Source organism: Lepus europaeus, chromosome 1 (genome assembly GCF_033115175.1).
Source record: "Lepus europaeus isolate LE1 chromosome 1, mLepTim1.pri, whole genome shotgun sequence".
Taxonomy (NCBI): domain Eukaryota; kingdom Metazoa; phylum Chordata; class Mammalia; order Lagomorpha; family Leporidae; genus Lepus; species Lepus europaeus.
In genome coordinates, this window is record NC_084827.1 from 53,073,952 (window position 1) to 53,097,112 (window position 23,161).

At 39.6% G+C, this 23,161-nt stretch overlaps 1 protein-coding gene across 3 annotated transcripts in view; it reads right to left on the minus strand.

Moving 5' to 3' along the window:
* The window catches only part of DOCK4 (dedicator of cytokinesis 4), a 530,859-nt gene that overhangs the window by 285,511 nt on the left and 222,187 nt on the right, over positions 1 to 23,161 (minus strand). For all 3 annotated transcript variants that reach the window (XM_062177670.1, XM_062177599.1, XM_062177537.1), the window contains exons 2-5: positions 10,415 to 10,498; positions 7,485 to 7,525; positions 5,419 to 5,474; positions 1,018 to 1,114 (exon numbers count right to left, since the gene is read on the minus strand). In XM_062177670.1, the coding sequence (XP_062033654.1) occupies positions 1,018 to 1,114; positions 5,419 to 5,474; positions 7,485 to 7,525; positions 10,415 to 10,498 (278 nt within the window). The remainder of the gene's footprint in view (positions 1 to 1,017; positions 1,115 to 5,418; positions 5,475 to 7,484; positions 7,526 to 10,414; positions 10,499 to 23,161) is intronic.

Below are 23,161 nucleotides of genomic sequence, written 5' to 3' on the forward strand. Positions count from 1 at the left end.
CTCAGCCAGTTTTCTGAGTACAGCAGCACCCCTTAGCCACACAGTCACTTTCCGAGAGTTTGGTTACCATCAGTCTATCAAGGTCTGAAAATATTCCATGGAAAGTTCCAGAAATAAATAATCTCTAAGTTTCAAATAACTTTTATTACAGAATATGTTTACAGCTTTTAATTTTTTTGTTATTGTTGTTCCTATCTTACTGCACCAAATTAAATTTTATCACATGTATGTATGTATAGGAAAAAACCAGAATGAAGATATTCTGTGGTTTCCACAGTGTGAGGTATCCACCAGGGCAAGTTAGAAATTCTCCACTACAAACAAAAGGGGAAGACTGCACTTGGTCCACAATAAGTACTTCACTCTCTATCCCTCATCTTTCTAATTTGTTTGCTGGAGGTAATCATAGTTACTATTGTCCTTGACGGGTTTAAAGATTAAATGAAATGCAGCATCTGTATATGGACTACTCCTTGTGGGTTTGTTACACAGTAAGTTCTCAATAATATAATTACTTATAATAAGTAAAAAAGGCATGCATACATACTTCTAATTAATATTTTTAAAGAAGCATTTTCTGTAGTGCATTCAGAATATTCTAATTGATTCTGGCTAAGAAGTCTGTTACTTAGAGTACATGTGAATTACTTGGAGAATCAGAATATGATGAAATACCACTGTCAATAAAATTATACAAAAATAAGTTAATTTCTCCTTGAAAGTTAAAAATATCCAGGAAGTCCAACACGAGTTACTAGGTCCATGTAAACCATCCTATTTGGTAACATGCCAGAAAAATAATCTTATATATTTCTGTGGTACTTGAAAAAAATATATAAAATCCATGTGCAGTGGATAGATTATAAGACTGTCTTATTAAGATGTATATTCCTGACTACTCGTGGAGTCCTAGTGAATTATAGTAGGTATTGAAACATTATTCACATTTGGTTATGTTCAGATACATCTTAGAACAACTATCTATACCTAAACTCACACCATTAAAAATGTACCAACCACATAGAGCTGTTTCCACATGGTTCCCCAGTCTCTTAACGTTGATGTCATTTCTGTGATAACGGAGTCTTCAGTGGGAATAACCATTTCAAATTGTCTGTGAAGTTAAAACAGAAAAACAAAGTATAAAAGCAAATACCATAGACAACTCTCCTAAGTACTCTAAAAGATAAACTAAGAAAGGAGCTGCCAAAATGCTTTGGTTATGCAGACAGTAACCAGGATCTGATTATGAGCTTTGTGTGAGGAATGCTTTGTGGGTTCCAGCACTACGCTACCAAAACTATCAGCCACTCCATCCAAATCGAGTTTGAGCAGTGTGGTGGAAAAGTAACACTATCAGAAGAGTTCCGCTCCAGCTGTAGTCTGACTACCAGACAGCAACTCATTTAACCTCACCTAGCCCTAAAGCCTTCATCTGTAACAGGAGGTCATCAGGCTACATAAACTCTGAAGTGACCTTTGCCTTCCAAGTGCTATGAGCACAGGACTCAAAGGGAATAAAAGAAACACTGTGCAACCATTAAGATAGGAAAGCTGTGAACATCCAAACTAACATAGTATTATAAATAACTAGATACCCAGACACTGCCTGAACCCTCAGATTCATTAACACTTCATTTTTATGCAAACGGAGCCATCACAAAGGATCAGGATAGATCAGCACAGAATTTAAGGGCCTAAGACCTCATGGATATTTGGATATTCTCTCTTTCCATGACTCATGCAATGTAGTCTTCCAATGTCTTCTGTCAAAGTCAGAAACTCAACTTGGAGAATATTTACTCCAACAAATAATTAAGGTACATATGGTGGTCCAGAATTTGAGAAGATACATATGGGGGAGGGGTACAGAAGAGGTAGATTTAGTTTGTCCTTTTTTTTTTTTTTTTTTTTTTTGACAGGCAGAGTGGACAGTGAGAGAGAGACAGAGAGAAAGGTCTTCCTTTTCCGTTGGTTCACCCCCCAGTGGCCGTTGCGGCTGGCGCACTACAGCTGGCATACTACAGCCGGTGCACCGCGCTGATCCGAAGCCAGGAGCCAGGTGCTTCTCCTGGTCTCCCATGTGGGTGCAGGACCCAAGCACTTGGGCCATCCTCCACTGCCTTCCCGGGCCACAACAGAGAGCTGGACAGGAAGAGGGGCAACCGGGACACAATCCGGCACCCCAACAGGGACTAGAACCCAGTGTGCCGGTGCCGCAGGCGGAGGATTAGCCTATTGAGCTATAGCGGTGCCAGCTAGTTTGTCCTTTGAATCTTACCTTTGGCATAAAATAATCTCCTTTTCTTCATCTCTAGTTTCTTTTTACAAATACTTTTAGTTTTTATACAGGTTAAAGTAGTTAAATGGCTCTTATGACTACAGCTTCTCAAAAAATCCTACCAGCTATCTTGCTGGGGATGATTTTCTTTATTTCAATACATTTTTCTCAAGGCCAACATCCAATATGGAGACTGTAACAGCACATTAGACACTAAGCCAGGTTGTCTAGATGGTCAAGGGAAAATTACTTCTTAGCATGAGGCTAATAACTGCTCTGCTGTTCCTTTTTGAAGTTATATCCAAAACGTATATGCCTGTCACTCCTCCGATGGTATTGACAGAAGAAATGGGAACGAAAATTTTTTCCAGATTCCTTCACCAATGGTCCTTCATATTCTCATATTACACTGCAGCTAAAATACCTGTTCTGTGACTAGTTTCCTTCTTGCTAGAGTTTAAACACTGCAGAAAATATAAAAATTGGATTTTAAAACTAGAAGTGAAAGTAAATAATAATAATATATGCCCTGCAGCAGATACAGAGCCTTTTATTAAGTCTACATATGACATTTTCACATACTAGTACATTTATTTTGCTTTCAGAGCAGCTGTTGGAATTCAAATGATGAATATTTTGAGAGGAAGATTATAAAATGATCCCTTATGAGGTCAAGAAGGGAGAACTGAATTTCAAGGAAACCTTGACATTCTACTTAACATTTAAGAAGTGACAGGACCTCCACAAATACTAATACAAAGTGGCCTCACTATTCACAAACTATAATTTAATTTAAGGACCCCATCAGTTCTACATTGCTCTGAAGACCCAGGAAAAGAACAGAAAGGCAATTCAGTCTGCTGGAAGTTGTTGTGAGGGTTGTCCAATTAAAATATAAATTTTTAAGCACAAAATTGCCATTGTAGTCAAGGTAGCTGTTTCCTATTAAGTATACCAAAACCAAAATTAGCATTCAAATACTCGGTCACATAAGTAGTTGCTCTTGAAATTATATTTTGTTCAGTTATTCGCAGATGTACTCTGCAACTGTTTCACTCTGGTAGATCAGCAGGCTGCAAATCTGTTTCAAACAAGACAAGTTACATCTAATTTCAAAAGAGATCCTCTCTGGGAAAGCAATCATCTGCCAATAGGTGTCCTCAGAAGATTCCAGGCCAAAGTTTTCCTCCCAGCAGCATTCCTAGAACTGGTGTCTGAATCAATTCCAGTAATTCTTTAATTGGAAAATATTTTGTTCTATAATAGAGCTCTTCGGCCTGTCACCGCGCCTACTGTCAGGTGGAAAAGCCACAAACAAGTCTTCCACCAGCATGAACAAATCTTTAGACACCTTTACATTTGAGCATCCTGGGGGTACACAGAAGGGGACCAGATATATACCAGTTCCTAACAAGTTTCAAATAAAATGAAGGTATTTCTTTTTAAAATATATACTATCTCAACACACTTTGAGGTGTGGATCTTGTCGAAGTGGTGTGAGACTTGACATCATCTTTGCTAGTTTATCACTGTCTCCTCTGTTCCTTTCTCAGAATGTATGATGGGGGCTGGGTAGCTCTTTGCTCTGCAGAGTTGAAGGGGTTTGGGGATAGGCCTAGGGCAAAAGTAGCCGAGAGTACAGGCTGAATAGACTAGCCAGATGGATATGTTAAGATCTAGCTACTTCACTTCTGATCCAGCTCCCTGCTAATGGCCTGGCAAGGCAGTGGAAGATGGCTCAAGTGCTGGGGCCCCTGCACCCACTGGGGAGACCTGGAAGAAGCTCCTGTCTCCTGGCTTCAGATCAGCCCAGTACTGGCCATTGCGGCCATTTGGGGGAGTAGAACAGTGGATGGAAGACCTCTGTCTCTGTCTCTTCCTCTCTCTCTCTCTACCTTTACCTTTCAAATACACACACACAAAAACAAAAAAATAAAGCTTAGCACGAGCACTCAGAGAAGACTGAAAACTCTTCTGTTATGTTGTAGCTACATGGCATTTTAGTGATAATTACTAACACCAGAACTATGCTTTTAATGTACGATTTAAAATAATTCCTATTACTAACTACTACTACTACTGCCTAAGCTAGCTGACATGTGTGAGATATATCGTGTAAGTCACTTCAATTCCGTGTTTCATCCACACAGGGTACACTGAAAGTATTTCTACCATGGGCTCACCACATGCAGACTTCCTACCACTGAACTAAAATTGAATACCACACCTTTATGGATACAAGAATAATCTTTTTGAATAGCTGCCTTGGAGCTTTTTGGTAATGATATCACCTACTATACTTCTGGAACTTTAATAATAAGCTGTGTTTTAGTGCTATGTGAGATAAAATGTAACTTCTATGGCTAAAACTGCATTCTTTGGTCATAAAATGAATATTATGCAAAGATTCAATGAATACTCCTGGTGACACTGGCACCAATATTTGTGTTCAAATCCATGGCCGCCTTATAATTTAACTATTTAAATAGGCAAATTCTACTACTTTATCTTGCAACCTTATAATGAATGATCTACTAATTTAACTATTTAAATAGGCAAGTTCTACTACTTTATCTTGCAATAGCTTCTTTGATGTTAAACTGACAGCTACTTCAAATCCTTTTGGAAACACTGGCAAAAAATTTAAATACAAAAGAAATCCTAGGTGATTAATGACCTTAATCCAACAAAGAATCATATAAATGACAGTCTCCAAAGTCATATAAAGGCTGTGTGAAGAAGTCACAGGAGAATATGATATTATACTCATTTAGAGAAAGACTTAACTTCCTATAACCAGTGGTGAGTCTAGGAAATTTCTGGGTTTTGAAACATTATGACTCAGCATTTAATGGGCCTAACTGCCATGCTTCCCCATGGAGCAGGAAACCAAAAGGAGTCAACTCCTGCTGTAGATGAAGCCGACTCTATGATTTGTGGACAGTTCAGTGCCCGAGATCCAGTGTTGTCCAGCAAATGCAGACATGTTCTTTTGCTCTGCCAACTCCATTAGTGCAATACATCTTTACCAATGCTATGATCTTCTACAGTTCATTTTTCAAAACAATTATTAAGCCTTTCAAATTCCAACATTTTCCATGAAAATCCTAAAACTATTAATAGAAAGTATTTCTTACCCTTTGTTTTTTACACAGGCATTTTTCAAATGAACATAGCTGGAAGGAAATATACCCTGGAAGAGAGAATAGAAAAGTCACATCACAAGTTGTTTGGAAAGGCTGGGTTGGTTTTATAAGTCAAATATCACACAACACGACATCTGACAATCACACAACTCTGAAACAGTAACATCCATACATTATCAGGAGTTGGGGAAGACCATCTCTATCATGTTTTACCAGCTAAAATCTACTGTGGCTTAGATCCATTCCTTTCATTTTCTATTATTAACTAATTCACAAATTTAGAGATTCTACAACAAATAGAATAGCAGAAAACCCTAAATTTCATTCAGAAAATATGTTCTTTATAAAGCTGAAAGTTAAAAATTTTCAGGAACTCTACATTAAAAGATCATGCAAAATAAGATTTTAAAAATATTCTATAGTTCTGAACAAAGATTTGTTTTTCTCTTTTGTTCTCTTCCACATTTCTCTTTTAAAGTATACATTAAAAATACCCAACACTGTGAATTAGGAGACAATATGTACACCACATCCCAAAGAAGATTGTTGATGACAACACAGCAGCAATTAATCACCATGCTGTCATTGTGATGGAGCAAAAATTAAACAAAAGGAGCCATGCTCTGGCATCCAGCATTTTATTGTAGGGAAATGACAAGCCCAGAAAATTGTTCTTTGTTCTAAACAGGAAATTGAAAGAAACAACAAAACGAGCAACGGTTTTATTGTCCACTAAATGACAATATCCTCTGGAGGATTTCTGATGTCTAATCAAACAACAAACTTAATTAAATATTTAAGAATAAATTCCATTTGAATATATTATCATTGTGGATCCAAGTATAAAATAAAATTTAATAAGCAAATTTTGTATATTCAAAAATATCAAATAGATCTATAGATATGAAAAGTCAGTTGCCTCAATATTGTAGGATTAAAAAATAGAATAATTATAGTTAACAAGGAAAAGTCAGAGTTTAAGATTTGTTAGAAGTGACAGAGTTAACAGATAAGTCATAATAAGATTTTTCCTCAAAGTTTTAAACAAATAATTAAATACTGAAGGTATATTTGTATGTGCTTTGCCTGGCAGATGTCCACTAACAACTAAACTAAATGAGGGGTAATGTATTTAAAAATTAAATTTGTATAGTCTTTTGTTCCTTAGAGTCTCCTTTAGAATGACTTAAAATAAATGAAATGAATAATATGCAGTTGGATGATTCAGAAAAAGAATTGTTTAAACAAAAAATGCAGGCAAGCCAGATTATATTTCTTACACTCTACTCTGAGGATGAGAAATGATATAATTTATTATCTACAATCCTGATAAAGTTAGAATTGAACCAAAAAAATGAATAAAGCTTAAGAACATTTAGAGAATGTGGAAAGTATGGATAAAAGCTGGGGAGATTAGAATAAGGTAGAAAAATCTAGATATTAGTAAGGATTAGTGTCAAAATCGCAAACTACACCAATGAAACATAAAACAAAGACATATTACATCCTACTATAATTCCTGAGAATTTATGTAAATACATGGAGGATAATGAATCCTAGTTTCTGTCTGGAATGGTAAAAAAGATGGACACTTTTATTATATGGTTTCAATAGCTCCAGCTCCCTAACCCCAAAGGGACTCTCAACATGCTGCTAAAATAAATGTTTCTCCACACCAATATTTTACAAATGATAGAACAAAACAACATGAAAACTAAATATTTCTATTCAGTATTTCTTTTGAAATATATATTCCCTTGGCCTGAATATTAATTTAGTTCCTGAGAAACTAACACTTCAAAAAGATGTCTATATATAATGAGCTTATTAAGGTCTTCTCAGCACAACTTTCAAGAGCTACATGGGATTATAATTTGAGTAGCATATTTTAACTATAATCCAAGTTCAAAGGAATTTCCAAAATTAGGGATACCTGTATTACCATTTGGCATTTCAACTAAAAGTCTTAATTATAACTGCAATTGTATAACGCAATGACTTAAGTAACAATTTATCTTTTTAAAAATTCTATGATTATGAAGAATAATAATTTTTACCTTGATATTTGGGTTTTTTAAGGCAAATCCTCTGTACCAGCCTGTAGAGAAATAATTGTAGTAATATTTCAATAAGCCATTGTAATAATATAAACAAATAGTAATAAATAAATCTGTTCTCTGCTGATGGAAATTTATCCTACATGGAAATATTGGTAGGCATTGGGATTAGGCTAAAAGAGCTCCAGTGACAACTAGCTTCAAATATTCTATTGATAAACCTGTTTTATTTTTTATTTTTATTTATTTATTTATTTATTTTTTTGACAGGCAGAGTGGATAGTGAGAGAGAGAGAGACAGAGAGAAAGGTCTTCCTTTTCCGTTGGTTTACCCTCCAATGGCTGCTGTGGCTGGCGCGCTGCGGCCGGCACACCGCGCTGATCCGAAGCCAGGAGCCAGGTGCTTCTCCTGGTCTCCCATGCAGGTGCAGGGCCCAAGGACTTGGGCCATCCTCCACTGCCTTCCTGGGCCACAGCAGAGAGCTGGCCTGGAAGAGGGGCAAGCGGGACAGAATCTGGCTCCCCAACCGGGACTAGAACCCGGTGTGCCGGCGCCACAAGGCGAAGTATTAGCCTGTTAAGCCACGGCGCTGGCCGATAAACCTGTTTTAAAAAATGATCAGGGATTTATATAAGAAATAGACACAGATGTCACAGCAGTAAAAAATCAAACCAGAGCACTGGGCAGAAATTATGGCTTTGGTATGTATCAGTTATTTAATCTTGGGCAAGTTACTTGACTTCTCTGAGCACCATTTCTCCCCATTTTATAACAAGTCATCCTATGTTTTTAAGAAAATCAAGAGACTGCAGAAGATTTACGGTATTTCTAGATTTGTTTGCCTGACTACAAAGCTCAGACTACCACCAAATAACAGGGCCTGAAAAATAGTCATGTAGTGAATCTGGACATCATTAAGGCCACTGTCTTGAGTTAGGATCAGTTTTACAACATAAAAATAGGAAAGCTAGGTTTCATTTGCTCCCAGAACCAACCAGTACACATGCACAGCACTGTGCCAAATTACCTGAGTGCAGCATGAATTTTTTCCTATAAAATGCCTATTTCTTGGGCTCTGAGCAACTGTTGCAGCCCCATCCTTACAGAGCAACATATCATTTTATAGTTTAAAACATATGTATGGATTTAATACATATACATTACAAATATAATTTTATGCAGCACTGTATAAATGCATTATTTGTAGCTTATATTTCTTTTCAAATGTAGAAACCTCTTTGCTTATTGACAAGTAATTCCTCTGATAAACAATAACTATTCTAATTGAATTTTTGAGTTTTTTGGCTAATTGAGGCTTTAAAAGCAAGTAACTGTATGAGCTTTGGATTTAGTCATTTTTGTTCTTTATAATACATTTTCTTAAAAGTATACACAAGATTGCGCAGTACTGTCCCTAACAATTTCAAAATCAATCTGAAAAAATCTTATTAAGCTGAAAAATCAGAACTCTTTACCTCAGGGATTATCAGCTTCCATAAAGACAGAGCCAAGAAACAGTTATTCTAACAGAAACCAAAACTTTTTAAGGATTGCATGAATGTCACAGAGAGGTCTCTGTCCAATTATAACATATAGAAAAGCTTTACAAGGCAGCTTCCACTAGGCACTGAATCCTTTTTTTAAGCCACAAATCAAAATAAAATTTTTATTTATCTATACACAAAAATCGACAAAATATACCTGCTAATGACATATGATACCTTATTGTACTTTTGAAGACATCAGGTACAGCAGACATATTAAACATCCATGTAGCAGCCCCATTCAATGCTGGTCTCAATAAAATAGTTCCATTTAGGGGAATACAATTTAATCTGTAATGAACCTGATATGATAGAATGTGATTCTATTTTTAATGTCTAATAAGGAAAGCTTGTTAGGAGGAAAATTAAATTTTTAAGACACACTGATGGGGCTTTAAAACAGTCATTTTGTTAAGAATAAAAGAATAAGCTGGTGCCATGGCTCAACAGGCTAATCCTCCGCCTTGCGGCGCCGGCACACTGGGTTCTAGTCCCGGTTGCCCCTCTTCAGGCCAGCTCTCTGCTATGGCCTGGGAAGGCAGGGGAGGATGGCCCAAGTCCTTGGGCCCTGCACCCGCATGGGAGACCAGGAGAAGCACCTGGCTCCTGGCTTCGGATCAGCGCGATGAGTCAGCCGCAGCGGCCATTGGAGGGTGAACCAACGGCAAAAAGGAAGACCTTTCTCTCTGTCTCTCTCTCTCTCACTATCCACTCTGCCTGTCAAAAAAAAAAAAAAAAAAAAAAAAAAAAAAAAAAAAAAAGAAAGAAAAAAAAGAATAAAAGAATAGTCATTTTATTTGGAATCTTTTGAGTTTAAGGAGAGAAAAGGAAAGTATATCAGACACCTTTAATGAGTTACCTGCACTACATAAATAAACAACAGTCATATAAGGTCACATATGTATTTGCACTAACATTTCAAATGCATTGAATAATTTCATTCCAATTTTTTTGAGGGGAAGGGAGGGGAGAAAAACTGCAGGTCTACAGCTGATTGGCCTGGGCAGGAGCCCTCCCTGGTGGGCTAGCCCTCTTTGCTCACAAACTGCTTTTTCCTGTCCTGGAGGAACAGCAGGACTGCTGGGATTCTGTGAAAAGTTTTCTAGATTGGCACTGACTGAGTCACAAACTCGCAGAGTACCTGCAATTATTTTCTAGGTAGGCATCTAGGACATTAAGGAAACAATATTAGGAAACATGCAATCAGCTTAGAGACATCAAATGATGCCTTTTCATAAGTCAAACATTGAATATGCAAGAGACAACTTTTTTTCCAAAATGATGTGCTGTGACCAGAAATTAATCGCGGTAAAGACAGCATTTGTAAAGTGTATGTTGAGAAGGTTGCTCATACAACCTCAAGCAATCAGCAGTAGGCCACTCACCATCACACTTCTCCAGGATCTGAACTGTGTCTCCAATTTCCAATGACAGGCCATATGGTATGGTTCCTCGAAAACTGGCAATAACTGTAAAAATGACATAGAATATATGAAGATAATCACATCAGTTACAGCCAGTTATATTGCTTACTATTAAATGTTACTGACTAGGAAAAGTGAAAGTGGACAGAAAGTATACTTTTATAGCTAGAACCTGCTGTCATTTCTACTTTATGTATGTATATCTATTTACTTATGTATAGCTATATATATTTATTATTATTTTATATATACTTATTTTTTTAAGAAAATCACAGTCGGCCGGCGCCGTGGCTTAACAGGCTAATCCTCTGCCTTGCGGCGCCGGCACACCGGGTTCTAGTCCCGGTCGGGGCGCCGGATTCTATCCCGGTCGCCCCTCTTCCAGGCCAGCTCTCTGCTGTGGCCCGGGAAGGCAGTGGAGGATGGCCCAAGTCCTTGGGCCCTGCACCCGCATGGGAGACCAGGAGAAGCACCTGGCTCCTGGCTTCGGATCAGCGCGATGAGCCGGCCGCAGCGGCCATTGGAGGGTGAACCAACGGCAAAAAGGAAGACCTTTCTCTCTGTCTCTCTCTCACTATCCACTCTGCCTGTCAAAAAAAAAAAAAAAAAAAAAAAAAAAGAAAATCACAGTCAATACACTTTGCCAACACCTTAGTCAAGAAAATATTATAAACATGCATCTCAAGATGTGGAACTTATTAAGATTGTATTTTTTTTTTTTGAAAAAAAGTTTTTTTTTTTTTTTTATTTGAAAGACAGAGTTACAGAGAGAGGTAGAGACAAAGATAGGGGTCTTTCATCCTCTGGTCACTCCCCAAAAGGCCACTACAGCCACAGCTGAGCTGATCAGAAGCCAGGAGCTTCTTCCAGGTCTCCCATGTGGGTACATGGGCCCAAGGAATTGAGCCATCCTCTGCTGCTTTTGCAGCTTACCCAGGCACATTAGCAGAGAGCTGGATCAGAAGTGGAGCTGCTGGGACTTGAACCAGCACCCATGTAGGATGCTGGTTCTGCAGGCTGGGGCTTTAACCCCCTGTGCCACAGTGCCAGCCCCCATAGTACTACTTTAAAAACTGTTTTAAATTTGTTTGAAAGGTAGAGAGACAGAAGCATAGAGATTTCCCAACTGCTGGTTCACTACTAAAATGCCAACAACAGCTAGGGCTAGGTCATGCTCAAAACAGGAACCAGGAATTCAATTCCATATCTGCAATATGAGTTGCAGGGACAAAAGTCCTTGAGCCATCACCTCACAGCCACACATTAGCCACACGGGGTACACACAGGAAGCTGGAATCACAAGGGGAACCGGGCCCAGAACCCAGACACTCGGATATGGGATGCAAGCATCCCAAGTGGCATCAAGATTATCATCCAATCACAAACGTAAGCAAAGGTCTTTAAGGGACTTTGTCCCTCATAGTCACTGCTATATTCACTTCCTCATCTAGGTGCTTGACCCATGGCAAATTGATCAATATGTGTTCAATATTAAGTAAGGAATCTATTTCTCACTTGTCATTAAGCTTTGCTTAGCTTTCAACTACATTCTTTGAAGCAGATTTCTTTTCCCTAGGCAGGAGGCACCTCAAAAGAAGAGTTGGACCGATTAGTCCACTGTTAGGTCCCCAGGGCCCAGTACAACTTGTGGCATTAAAGCAGTTTTCTTGTGTCATAATCAAAGGTGGAATTTTATTTAGTTATGAGTAGATTCTCCACTAGGACTAACTCATAGCCACCAAGACAATTCCTACCTGCCTGGGTTCTCATACCATTTGGAAGTAGGGATGACACCATTAATTATAGAGGAATGGTTTAGACTATTAAGTTTGTGAAGCATTTCCCAGGGTGTGGCAATATCTACAGAAGAAAGTATGCACTCATGAATCACCCCCAAGCAACTCCAGAAAATGACAGAGAGGGTAAAACTCAGTTGTTCTTCCTAGATAGTAACACTTTTTATCATATAGGAGGCCAGGAGGGAGAAATAAGGAAAATACCATCAACACATGAAAGAAGACATCTCTTATGAAATACTATGTACCCTGAATTGAGCTATCAGTCCAAATCAAAAGACGACGATTTCCAAAAGGCCAAAATTTTGGAATTGAATTTTATAATACTGTTTCAGATATTGAAGTTTAGAAACAACCTTGATCCCAAAAGGAAGGTATGGCTACTGCTGGGAATGTATATGAAGGAACGCATGAATCTATCAAAAATCAAATATCCCATGAGAAATGGGCTGATAGAGAAGTTTCAGGCCCTCTTATGATCTCAGGAAACAACCCAAAGTCAGTGAGATGAATAAAAATAACTATAGGAGAACCAATCTAGAACATTTTACTCAAGCGCTAATTTATGATGTCTTCTTTGAACACTAACCATAAATAGCACATGACCTCATACTGATGTGCAAGAAAATATTTACTTGAAAAACCATCAAGGGTCTATATATCTTGATGAACTACTTCATATAACTTTTAGAGACCTCTTCTCACAAGAGATCAACAACTGAAGAGTCAAGTGATGATTACTTAAAAGACTTCAAAAACAAGCTTAGACCCAGAATTGCCTTTTTATACTCACAAAGTTACCTTCAGTTAGCACAGCTCAGGTGGTCCAAGACTCTCAGGGCATGTACTCCCCACCACAGCTCTACATTCAGCTCTTACCACTCAAGGAAGTCCTGTAGACCTCAGGCTGCCATGAGCCCCTCCGCTGCTGCCTTCTCCATGCCCTGGGCACCTTCTACACCCAGCAGTGCTGCTCAGGGATTTCCTTTCCTCACCTTCCCTTCATGCCTCACCCCATACAGCAGTCTTCATGTATTCTGATACCACTCTACTAATCCACCCTCTCTTCAACCTCCCACCGCTTCTCTCATACTCTGCCACCTCTTCTACTCTAGACCTTTCTTAGCCCACTTCTTAAAAGCTGGTGTCACCCATGGTTCTATCCTCAAGTGGTTGACATGGAATAGCTGAGGCATAGGAGAATAGCTTTGAGCTTGACATCATGAGACTTTGGTTTGAGCCCTGATTTTATCACTTCTTGGCTGTGTGACCTTGGACAAGATACCAACCTCTTGGAATTTCCATAGCTTCCTTAAGCAAATGGGCTAACAATAAAGGTATTGCCAAAAAATAGTGAGGGATTAAATAAAACACTGATCTGAAATAATTTACTACATTATCTCATATATTTCAGTCACTCAATAAGCATCTCAGCTAAATAAATGTTATTCTTTTCTGTCCATTTGCATTCTCCCTAGATGGACAGAGAGAGTTTCAAGACATTCAAAATCACTTACTCATATGTGATTTCACAGCTTCCTCTCTATTCCTGATCTCTGCCCTGAGCTTCAGACACAAATTCCCTTGGATATCTCTATCTAGATGTCAAAGCACCTAAACTTAGCCTGCTTCTAAGTGAGCTCCTTACACTACTCTTCCCTCAACCGAATTTGAGCTGTTATCTCTTTTAATCATCCACTCTAAAATATTACTCATCTACCGCTAGCCCTTTAACCTGCTATTCTTAGGTGGGGTTTTCTGGATCTTTCAACAGGGACACTGCAAAGCCTTACAAAAGGTTTCCCTGTCTCAACACAATGTTCACAACACCACCTGAGTTATCTTTGATTCAGCCATGTTTGTACTTACCTATTGTTTGGATGTGGCATTGATAGGCTCCAGCTTTTAAAAAGAAAGAGCCAATGAAATATACAACACAGTACTGGAGAGCAGCTTAAGAGATTATTTTCTTATTCCATGCTGCCACGTAGCTCATACATACAATCCTTAGATGTCCCCAAACTGAACTCTCCTATACTATTCCTTGTTCTGTTGAACCACAGCACTGTCTATCGACTGTACAGGCCAGAAGGCCTGAAGCCAGGGTAATCCACACACACCCATCCTCACCTACAAGCCAATTCATTACCATGTCATGATGATCCTATCTCTTAAATATTTACAAAACCTTCCTTTTGCCAACACTTCCACTCTCAGTACTTCCTAATCCTTGCCATCATCTATTATCAGGGCTTCTCTAGCAGTGTCCTAAGGTGTCTATGCACAGGTTTCTCTTCAATCCATTTCTCACACAAGTCAGAGAAGTCTCTTCAAAATGTCTATCAGGTGATTCACCCCCACCTCAATATAGCAGAGCCCCAAGAGTAATACAAAAATGACTGCACCAGCCTGCATGGCCCTGCCTTTTGTCTGGTATCATCCCACATGTATTAACCCTGAATGTACACGAGTCACAATGACCTTCTGCCAATACTTGCCTTGCTACTTGCCCTCCCACACAGAATTTGCAAAGGACATTCTTCTTTTCCTCTATTACCAAGTCAACTCAGGTCCATTCATCAGATGCTGGTTCTCTGGGCCCTCCCTCAAGGAAGCCTTTCTTGATGGCCCTCCTCTCACATGCACAAACAGCACATTTACTACCTAGACACCCCCTTATTTGTGCAAGTGTTTGAATAGTAGCTTCTGTCCTAGGCTGTTCGGTTCCATGGATGCAAGGAACAGGCTGGTTTTAGCTCCTAATTGTATAGCCAATTCAGCACAGAGTTTGACATCGAGTCTGAGTTAATCTTCAATGAGTGAATGAATGAGGGCATAGCCATTGCTGTTAAATATTCTGGTCTTAAATAGGTTCTTTTCATATTGGGAGTATTATTTTAAAAGGGTTCTCAAAATTCTAAGAAGCCAACTGTATTACCTGTGGAAACTCATTCTTTCAGAGGAACTGTTTAAAAATGAGGGGGAGGGGAGGCAGTCTGTCTGAGTCGCAACTGCATCCATGCAGACTTTGTGAGTGAATTCTGATTTTAATCTTCAGTCCTGGAATGCTTAATAACTATTAAAGGCAAGCTAATAAATTTGTCAGTCATGGGCCTTCAGACGTCTCATCTTTTAAAACAAAGGCACTGACATGGGATAAGGCCGGTAGCTAGATTAGGACCACAAGCCAGAAGCCACATCTCCCCTGCTCTATGTGATTCTATCCACCTGTCCATTAATCAAATGCCACCTTTCCCAAGATGTATCTCCCTTCACCTGGACCTGGGGGAAGTGCCATGGAACTACTCCCTTTCCAATCTCATAAAAGAAGCCAGCAACTAGGAAGGAGGCATGTGTGTGCACTCAAGCTCGCTCTCTCTCTCTCTCTCTCTCTCTCTCTCTCTCTCTCTCCCTCCCTTCCTCCCTCCCTCCTTCTCTTGGTATGTGAGGACAAGATAGGGTGCTGAGGCACCATCTCTTTACTTCCCTCCCCAGACCTTTCCCTTCCTGATCCACTCTACTCCTGAACCATGCGCACGTGTGTGTGTTTGATTCTTCACCTTTTAAATAAAGTTTACCATTTTGTGCACTGTATATGTGCCTGTACTTACAATGCTTATCTAGGTAGAAGGCAAGGACCTGAAATAGGAATGTAGATCCCCCACCTCCCACAACATAACTAGACAAGGTGAACTGAAAGGTCCCTCCCAGCCCCAAACTCTGAATCAATAATGGATTATTTTGGCTTATAGCTGACATGGCACAGAATTTACTGAAAAACTGCCCCTAAATCAGTGTAATTGTGCAGCAGTTGCCTGTGATCAAATGGACACCTGTTGGCAATTGGGAAAGGCTGCTTTCACCAGTTCAGGAAAAACCCTTAGAAACTGTTCTACCTTCTCATCCTTACACCAGGTCTATCACACAGCACCCCATTCTCAGCCATACCTGAATTCTCGGGAAGTTCTCTCCTGCAGGTCAGGCACCTTCACACCTTTGATACATTTTATCATGAGATGCTGTCTCCATACCTTCTACACTGGGAAGAGCAAAGCAGTCTTAATTTATGGCTAAGCTCTGAGTCAAATGTTTTAAAAGGTTTCCTGATGCCATTTCCTCCCGCTCCCCATCCTTGGAGCCACTTCTAACATGGGAGAGACAGGCAGGAAGATTAGGCAGGAATAGGTGAACTGAAGATGTTCCTAATAATTTTTGCACAGCCCTGATTGTAACCCCACCCCTTTACATGTCAATCCAGTAACACCAAGTTTCCTATGATGCACCCATGTCTGATCCAGAACCAGGAAGAATGAGATGCCATTACAGCCACGTGGAAGTTAAGCTCCAGGTGGAGTCGCCACGAAACTCCTAGAAAGAGGCATGCTTGCTAAACCCCATCCAAACCCCACCCTATTTGTCTATTCAATTAGGGTACCACCCTCTACCCCGTGAAGGGAGCTATTACATGTAGGAAAGGCTCTCTGCCTTGGCTCCTGGTTCTGCTTGTGGTTCTTGCTCTGGCCTCCTCCCATACTCTCTGCTCACTGGCAAGTCTCTGGCCCACATACAAGTATGTCTCTGTGCGGGGCTGCCCACACTCACTCATGAATGTATATCCATTCTCTCGGTTTTAAATAAATTTTGCTCTCACTTGTGCCCAGTATTTATGGCTCTGCTTTAAATTCTTATCTCTGTGGGGCTAAGAATTTGGATTAAAAATTGAGATAATTATTCCATTTACACATAGAATCAATTACTCCCTCATTTGTGCTCTCAAGGCATTTGACCACACCTCAAATAAAGTATTGCATAATATTACAGCATTCTATTTATCTGTATCTTTCTACCTGAAAACCATGCAAGTACTAATTATGACACTATGGATCACATTGTAGAACAGTCTGAGGATGTAGTTCAAGGTACGACTTTGATCTTTACCCTGTAAACAGCAAACCACTGTTAATCTCTGAGTTAGATAAGCAACTGCACCTTGCTGTGTCCTAATGAATAGATGGATGTATGCTATATCCCAGGAAGATATTTAGACTAGTGTGTGACACAGAAAAGGTGAAAGGAGGAGGCAGTTCTAGGAGAAAGAGTAAGGATTTGAAAACATGGCCAGCTCATGTTTATTAGGGGTAGCATGTAATATATCATAAAATAAGGAAAACTAGCTTAGCAAATCAAAGATACAAAGACAACAAAAACATTAATAAATCCTCAATTTACATTTCTATTCCACACTCTTAAAACATATGTTATTTTTAGATTATGTTTTAGAAACCAGTTTTCAACTAAATCTCCTTAGGTTTCTGTAGGTGTTTTGGTATGCAACAAGTCTATAGTTGGAAACTACTTCTGTCACCAGTTATTGTGAAAGAGCTATAACTTGATCTAAAAATCTACTTATTGCATACGTTCCAGGGGTAGTATACTCCAAACAGGAGTGCACAGTGTCTTAATCCTGTGATTTCCTGTTCTTGTTACTTTTCTTATAAACTGAATTTTATTAGCTACCAAAAAGATCACAGAGAACAAACCCTTAATAGAGCTGAGATAAGGGACTTTACTGTACAATTTTAAATGGCAGGTCAGAACCATGGTGCCATGTTCATTTCAGTCTATTTGCTACGATGTAAACTTTATTTGCATTTATTAACATACATATAAGCCTAGTTTATGTTCAAGTGCTTGAAAAAAAAGTAAGCTGAAAGTATTAAATTTATAGCATAACCATCTTTTTTTTTTAACTTTTATTTAATGAATATAAATTTCCAGTGTACAGCTTATGGATTACAATGGCTTCCCCCTCCCATAACTTCCCTCCCACCCACAACCCTCCCCTCTCCCGCTCCCTCTCCCCTTCCATTCACATCAAGATTCATTTTCAATTCTCTTTATATACAGAAGATCAATTTAGTATAAAGATTTCAACAGTTTGAACCCACATAGAAACACAAAGTGAAACATACTGTTTGAGTACTAGTTATAGCATTAAATCAAAATGTACAGAACATTAAGGACAGAGATCCCACATGAAGAGCAAGTGCACAGTGGCTCCTGTTGTTGACCCAACAAATTGACACTCTAGTTTATGGCGCCAGTAACCACCCTAGGCTGTCGTCATGAGTTGCCAAGGCTATGGAAGCCTTCCAAGTTTGCCGACTCTGATCATATTTAGACAAGGTCATAAAAGACAGAGTGAGGATAGTAACCAATGATCCTAAGAGTGGCATTAACCAGGTTTGAACAATTATACAGCATTAAGTGGGGAAAAGGACCATCAGTACACACAGGTTGGGAGTAGAGCCATTGGTGGTAGAGTAGAGGTTATGATTACAAAGGAATGAGGCCCAAGTGCACTAGACAGGGCCTAGAACAAAGGACAGAGTCATTATTAGAGGAGCTAAGAAAGATGCTGTCTAAGCTACAATGAAGTTTTCTGATTGAGAGGCAAATAGAACCTGATAGAAGGGGCTTGATAATAATCTGGTGGGCTTTAGGCCTTGTAAGTTAAGAGGCCCAGACCTATCTATCTCTTCACATGGGGTATATCCTAAGGGAGGTGTGAACCTCCTAGGGGAAGGCACTCTGTTGACTTTCATTACTTGGCTGGGCTGGGAGGAGAGCTGGCCAGGTAAAGGCAGGTGGCATCTCTAACAAGAAATTTACAGTTCTGCCTGCAATGTTGCTGACCCTACTTGACCATCCCCTCAGTTGCAGTGGTCACTTTGGAAGTTGGGCTGAGTGAAGGGCTTTTCAGCTTAGAGCCAATAAGATCTGTGGCTCTGACCTGGGCATCCTTCGACTCCAGGGCAGGTCCATTTCCAGTGATCCAACTCTTGGCAGAGCTGCCAGGGCTCTTCACAAGCTGACTTCTGCTGAAGCCCAGGCTAACCACATTGAAAGCCACTGCAGTGGACTGGCCTGTTGGGTCTGCTTGAGGGCAGATCACTGTACAGATCAGCCATTAATAGGCCTGCCACCCATTGCTTCTGATGCCTAGCTTTCTTTTCCTCCTGGTTTGTGTTAAAGCAGACCAGAGGATGCAAGTCAAGGGAGTGCCCGTGTCCCATCTCTAAACTTCAGTGGCCTGAACTACAAGTCTATAGTCACAGGCATGTTCTGTAGTAGTTTTTCTAAGGTAGACAATGCCCATGAGGAAAATTATATTCTCACTTTAAAACTTTCTTTCCCTTTGGCCTGAAAGGGAGGTTTTTCCTACTTAGTGTATACTTCGCTGATGGCGAAGTGAATCTAGCTATGAGATTATTATTTAAGTTCTTATTTTGGCTATGCTATTACAGAAAAATGTTAGCCATCTCTTTTATAAGGTCTAAAGATTAAATTGTGCGTCCTACAGATTCCTTTATAATAGAATTAGTTTCCTACCTTGAAGAGAATAGAGAAATGAAAGAACAAGTTGGGCTTAGAATAGAGAAATGAGGGAGCAAGTCCTAGATCGCTTGCTGACAATAGCAATATTACATGAATACTTAGCAAACCGTTTCAACCATTAGATAACAACTTAAGAAAACATTTACCAGAAGGTCCAATGCCTTCTATAAATTTTAAGAATCATGTATTTGAAAACACCTCTTAAATATCTAACATGGTGTAGTTTGTTTAGCCAGTAAACTTAAGCACAACCATCTAAAATGTCTTTAGTTTCTTTCTACCAACAAGTTTAAAACATATGATACACAGATTCAGGTCACACAAATTAAAATGTATCTTTGATTGATTTTAGCAGCTTAAATTTATGGACAATCTTATCTATAAGCCATTTAAAATAAAACTCTTAATAAAATTTCCCCATGTGGACATACAATATGTACACACATATAACATAGCATAATAGACCAATATAGCAATTTTAATAATAGCTTTTAAAATCTTTAACTCTTTTTGTAGATTGCCAATTGATTTGAATTGCTTTTTGTTTTTAGTAACCTCAGTTAACCATACTTTCTCTCACTTGGTACTGTTAATACATTATTGGCTTCATCTGTTTACAGAGCCATCCCAAAGTACTGAATACAATAAAAGTGGTGGAAAAAGTCCATATGAACCTATAGGAGGACAGCTAAACACAGAGCCAACAACGCTTTAGTTTTATATAGCATAACCATCTTGAAAAGAATGTCCTAACCAGCTGTCTATTATTGCTTCCATGTCATTCCATTATATAATGATATCAGCCTAATGCTTACTGGCAGTTTATTAAAACTTAAGTAACTGTGAGGAAGATGCTCAAGTGCAACTGCAAAATATTTTCTATGAGGAAGATAAAAAGAAAGCAAGATTATGCTATGTAATGGGGACTAATGCCTGGGTTTCAATAATACTATTTGCTCATGCAAATAACAAATGCGTATTTTAAAGTATTTCAGATAATAACATATTCTTCATCATCAATGTCAAAATAATATCTGCAGTGAGTCTACCAGCCACAGTTCAATTGCAGCCCAGGAAATGCTATCCTTGCCCTCTACAGGCTGACAATCTAAAATGAATGGAACATAAAGCAGGAAAACAAACAAAAGCAATAAAAATATATTGTCTCTATGTCACAAAGAGGGAAACTCATTTACTCAGTGGCTTTATCTTTTTGGCAAAAAGATCTCCAATGCACAAACTGTTGTCTAAAAGGTCACCGATGAGCTGACTGCTCACAGCACAGTATCTGATGCTGCTGTTCTCAAGTTCTGAGGCTATCCCACAGAATTCTACTTAACATCAAAATGAAACTGATTTTTTTGACAACAAAAATGAGCTGCAACTGCACCAGAAATGAAATTGAAAATTTTATATGATATAGTTGTAAAAGCTTGAATGCTGGTACTCAAAGCACAATAATGGTCAGGCAGAGATGAAGCAGGCATAAGTGTTAGGAGCATCCTAAAGGAATTCTATGAGTCTCGGAGCATACATTGGTTTTTTCCCATGTCCATGTTCATGTCACATAGTACATTCATCTTTGGCTTGTCATAGAAGTAAATTTAGATTTCACTAGCTTTTATGAGGATCATTTGGGGAGTTCACATGGGTAAAAGTGGGAAAGAGGTAGAATTTCTGAAAAACCTGGATATGATTTGGAGGGAAATAGAGAAAAGGGATGGTTAGGAGTGACCTATATTCTTGTGCACATGTTGTCTCACAAAGTGGAGAACTGTGACGGGAGAGGAAAAGGGCCCACATGTACAAGTCCTTCCTGTAAGAAAAGATGAAATGTGGGGTGGCGGTGGGGCCAAGCCATAGTTTAATCAAAGACACTTCCTTCTTTCTAGCTGTCTAGGATGGGCTTGAGGAAAGATGCAGGGCAAGTCATTTGAGGACTTCTATTGGCACCACCATGCCACATTTCAGGTCACAAAGACCAAACACATGAGAAGTGCAAGACAGAACTCTCTTTCAGGGTTATGCCCTTCTGTCTCCCCTCCACCCTCCAAGATGATGTTAGAAGCAAGAGTTTGTTCCTTACTGCAAGGGACTCCAGGTGAACATCAGTGTGACAACAGGAATATGGGTACAGATGGTCCTGAAAAGCTTCAAAGAGGAAAAGAAAATGTAGGAGGAGACAGAGTGGTCTCTCCAGGGTATTGCACAAAATGAACTTATCAGGAAAAATAAAGAGATGCTTTAAGTTGACTTCAAGGCTGCAGACCTGCCCCGTGTCTGGGGTGTGTCTTTATTCTAGTAACTTGCACACATACCCGAGAGGCACATGCACATTTACAAACAGGCTTCCATTCCTCTGCACTTCATCATGGTCAGCCTTTGAGACACATCTCTTAGGGCCTAAGTGATTTTGAAAACTCCAGAGCATCCTGCATAAAATGATTTGCCTCCTTGCCTGTTATGTGGACAGTCCTCCTAGGGGTTGCAGCATCTTATCCTACTTGAACCTCTTGAAGGGAAAGACAGAATGTGGTGCAGGAGGGGGCTCTGAGGCACCATGGAGATTCCTCTTCAGAAATGAATCTTACTCTCCCTGCTGCCAGGAGTGCTGGCCCAGACACTCTTCTGCTGCCAGCTCCCTTTTGGGATGGCCCCAACAGAAGACAGCTGCTTTGTTCAAGGTCAGGCTACCATCCCAAGGAAGCTTACATCAGTGAATGCCAGGTCCTTGTGCTACAGCGTGGTGCAAGTCTGAAGGGCCCTTCTAGCTCAGGTGACTAAGGTGGTCACTGGGCTTGCATGGCAAGGTCCACTTCATGTCTGCCCACCCCTGCTTCCTTCCTCTGTTTCCCATAGGGTGAGCCCCAAGAGTACTTCCTGACAAGACTCCTTGTAAAGCTAATCTCTGTCTCAAGGTGTGCTTCCTGGGAAGACAAGCTGCTACAAGCTTCAAAGCTACTCTCTTTCAAAACCTGGTACTTGCTGGATCTGTTTTCAAGTCCGATTCTTAAGGGAGAAGGGAAGTAACTATCATGTTAGTATTATGTTGTAAGGTTTTTATGAATTAGTTTTAATCTTCCATGATGTAGGTACCTCTATTCCCATTTAAGAGAGAAAAACAAGAGGAAAGGAGCAAACAAGGAGGTATATTAACAGTATCAGGAGGTAATTATTCCACATTAAGATTTGTCTGAAGGGGCTAGCATAGTGGTGTAGTAGGTTAAGCCTCCACCTGTGGCGCCAGCATTCCATATGGATGCCAGTTTATGTCCCTGCTGCTAGCTGCTCCACTTTTGACCCAGCTCCCTGCTGATGTCCTGAGAAAGCAGTGGAAGATGGCCCAAGTGCTTGGACCCCTCCACATACATGGGAGACCCGAAAGAAGCTCCTGGCTCTTTGCTTCAGATCAGCTCAGCTCTGGTAGTGCGGTCATTTGGGGAGTGAACCAGTGGATGGAAGACCTCTCCCTCCATCTCTCCCTCTCTATATCTTTAACTCTGCCTCTCAAATA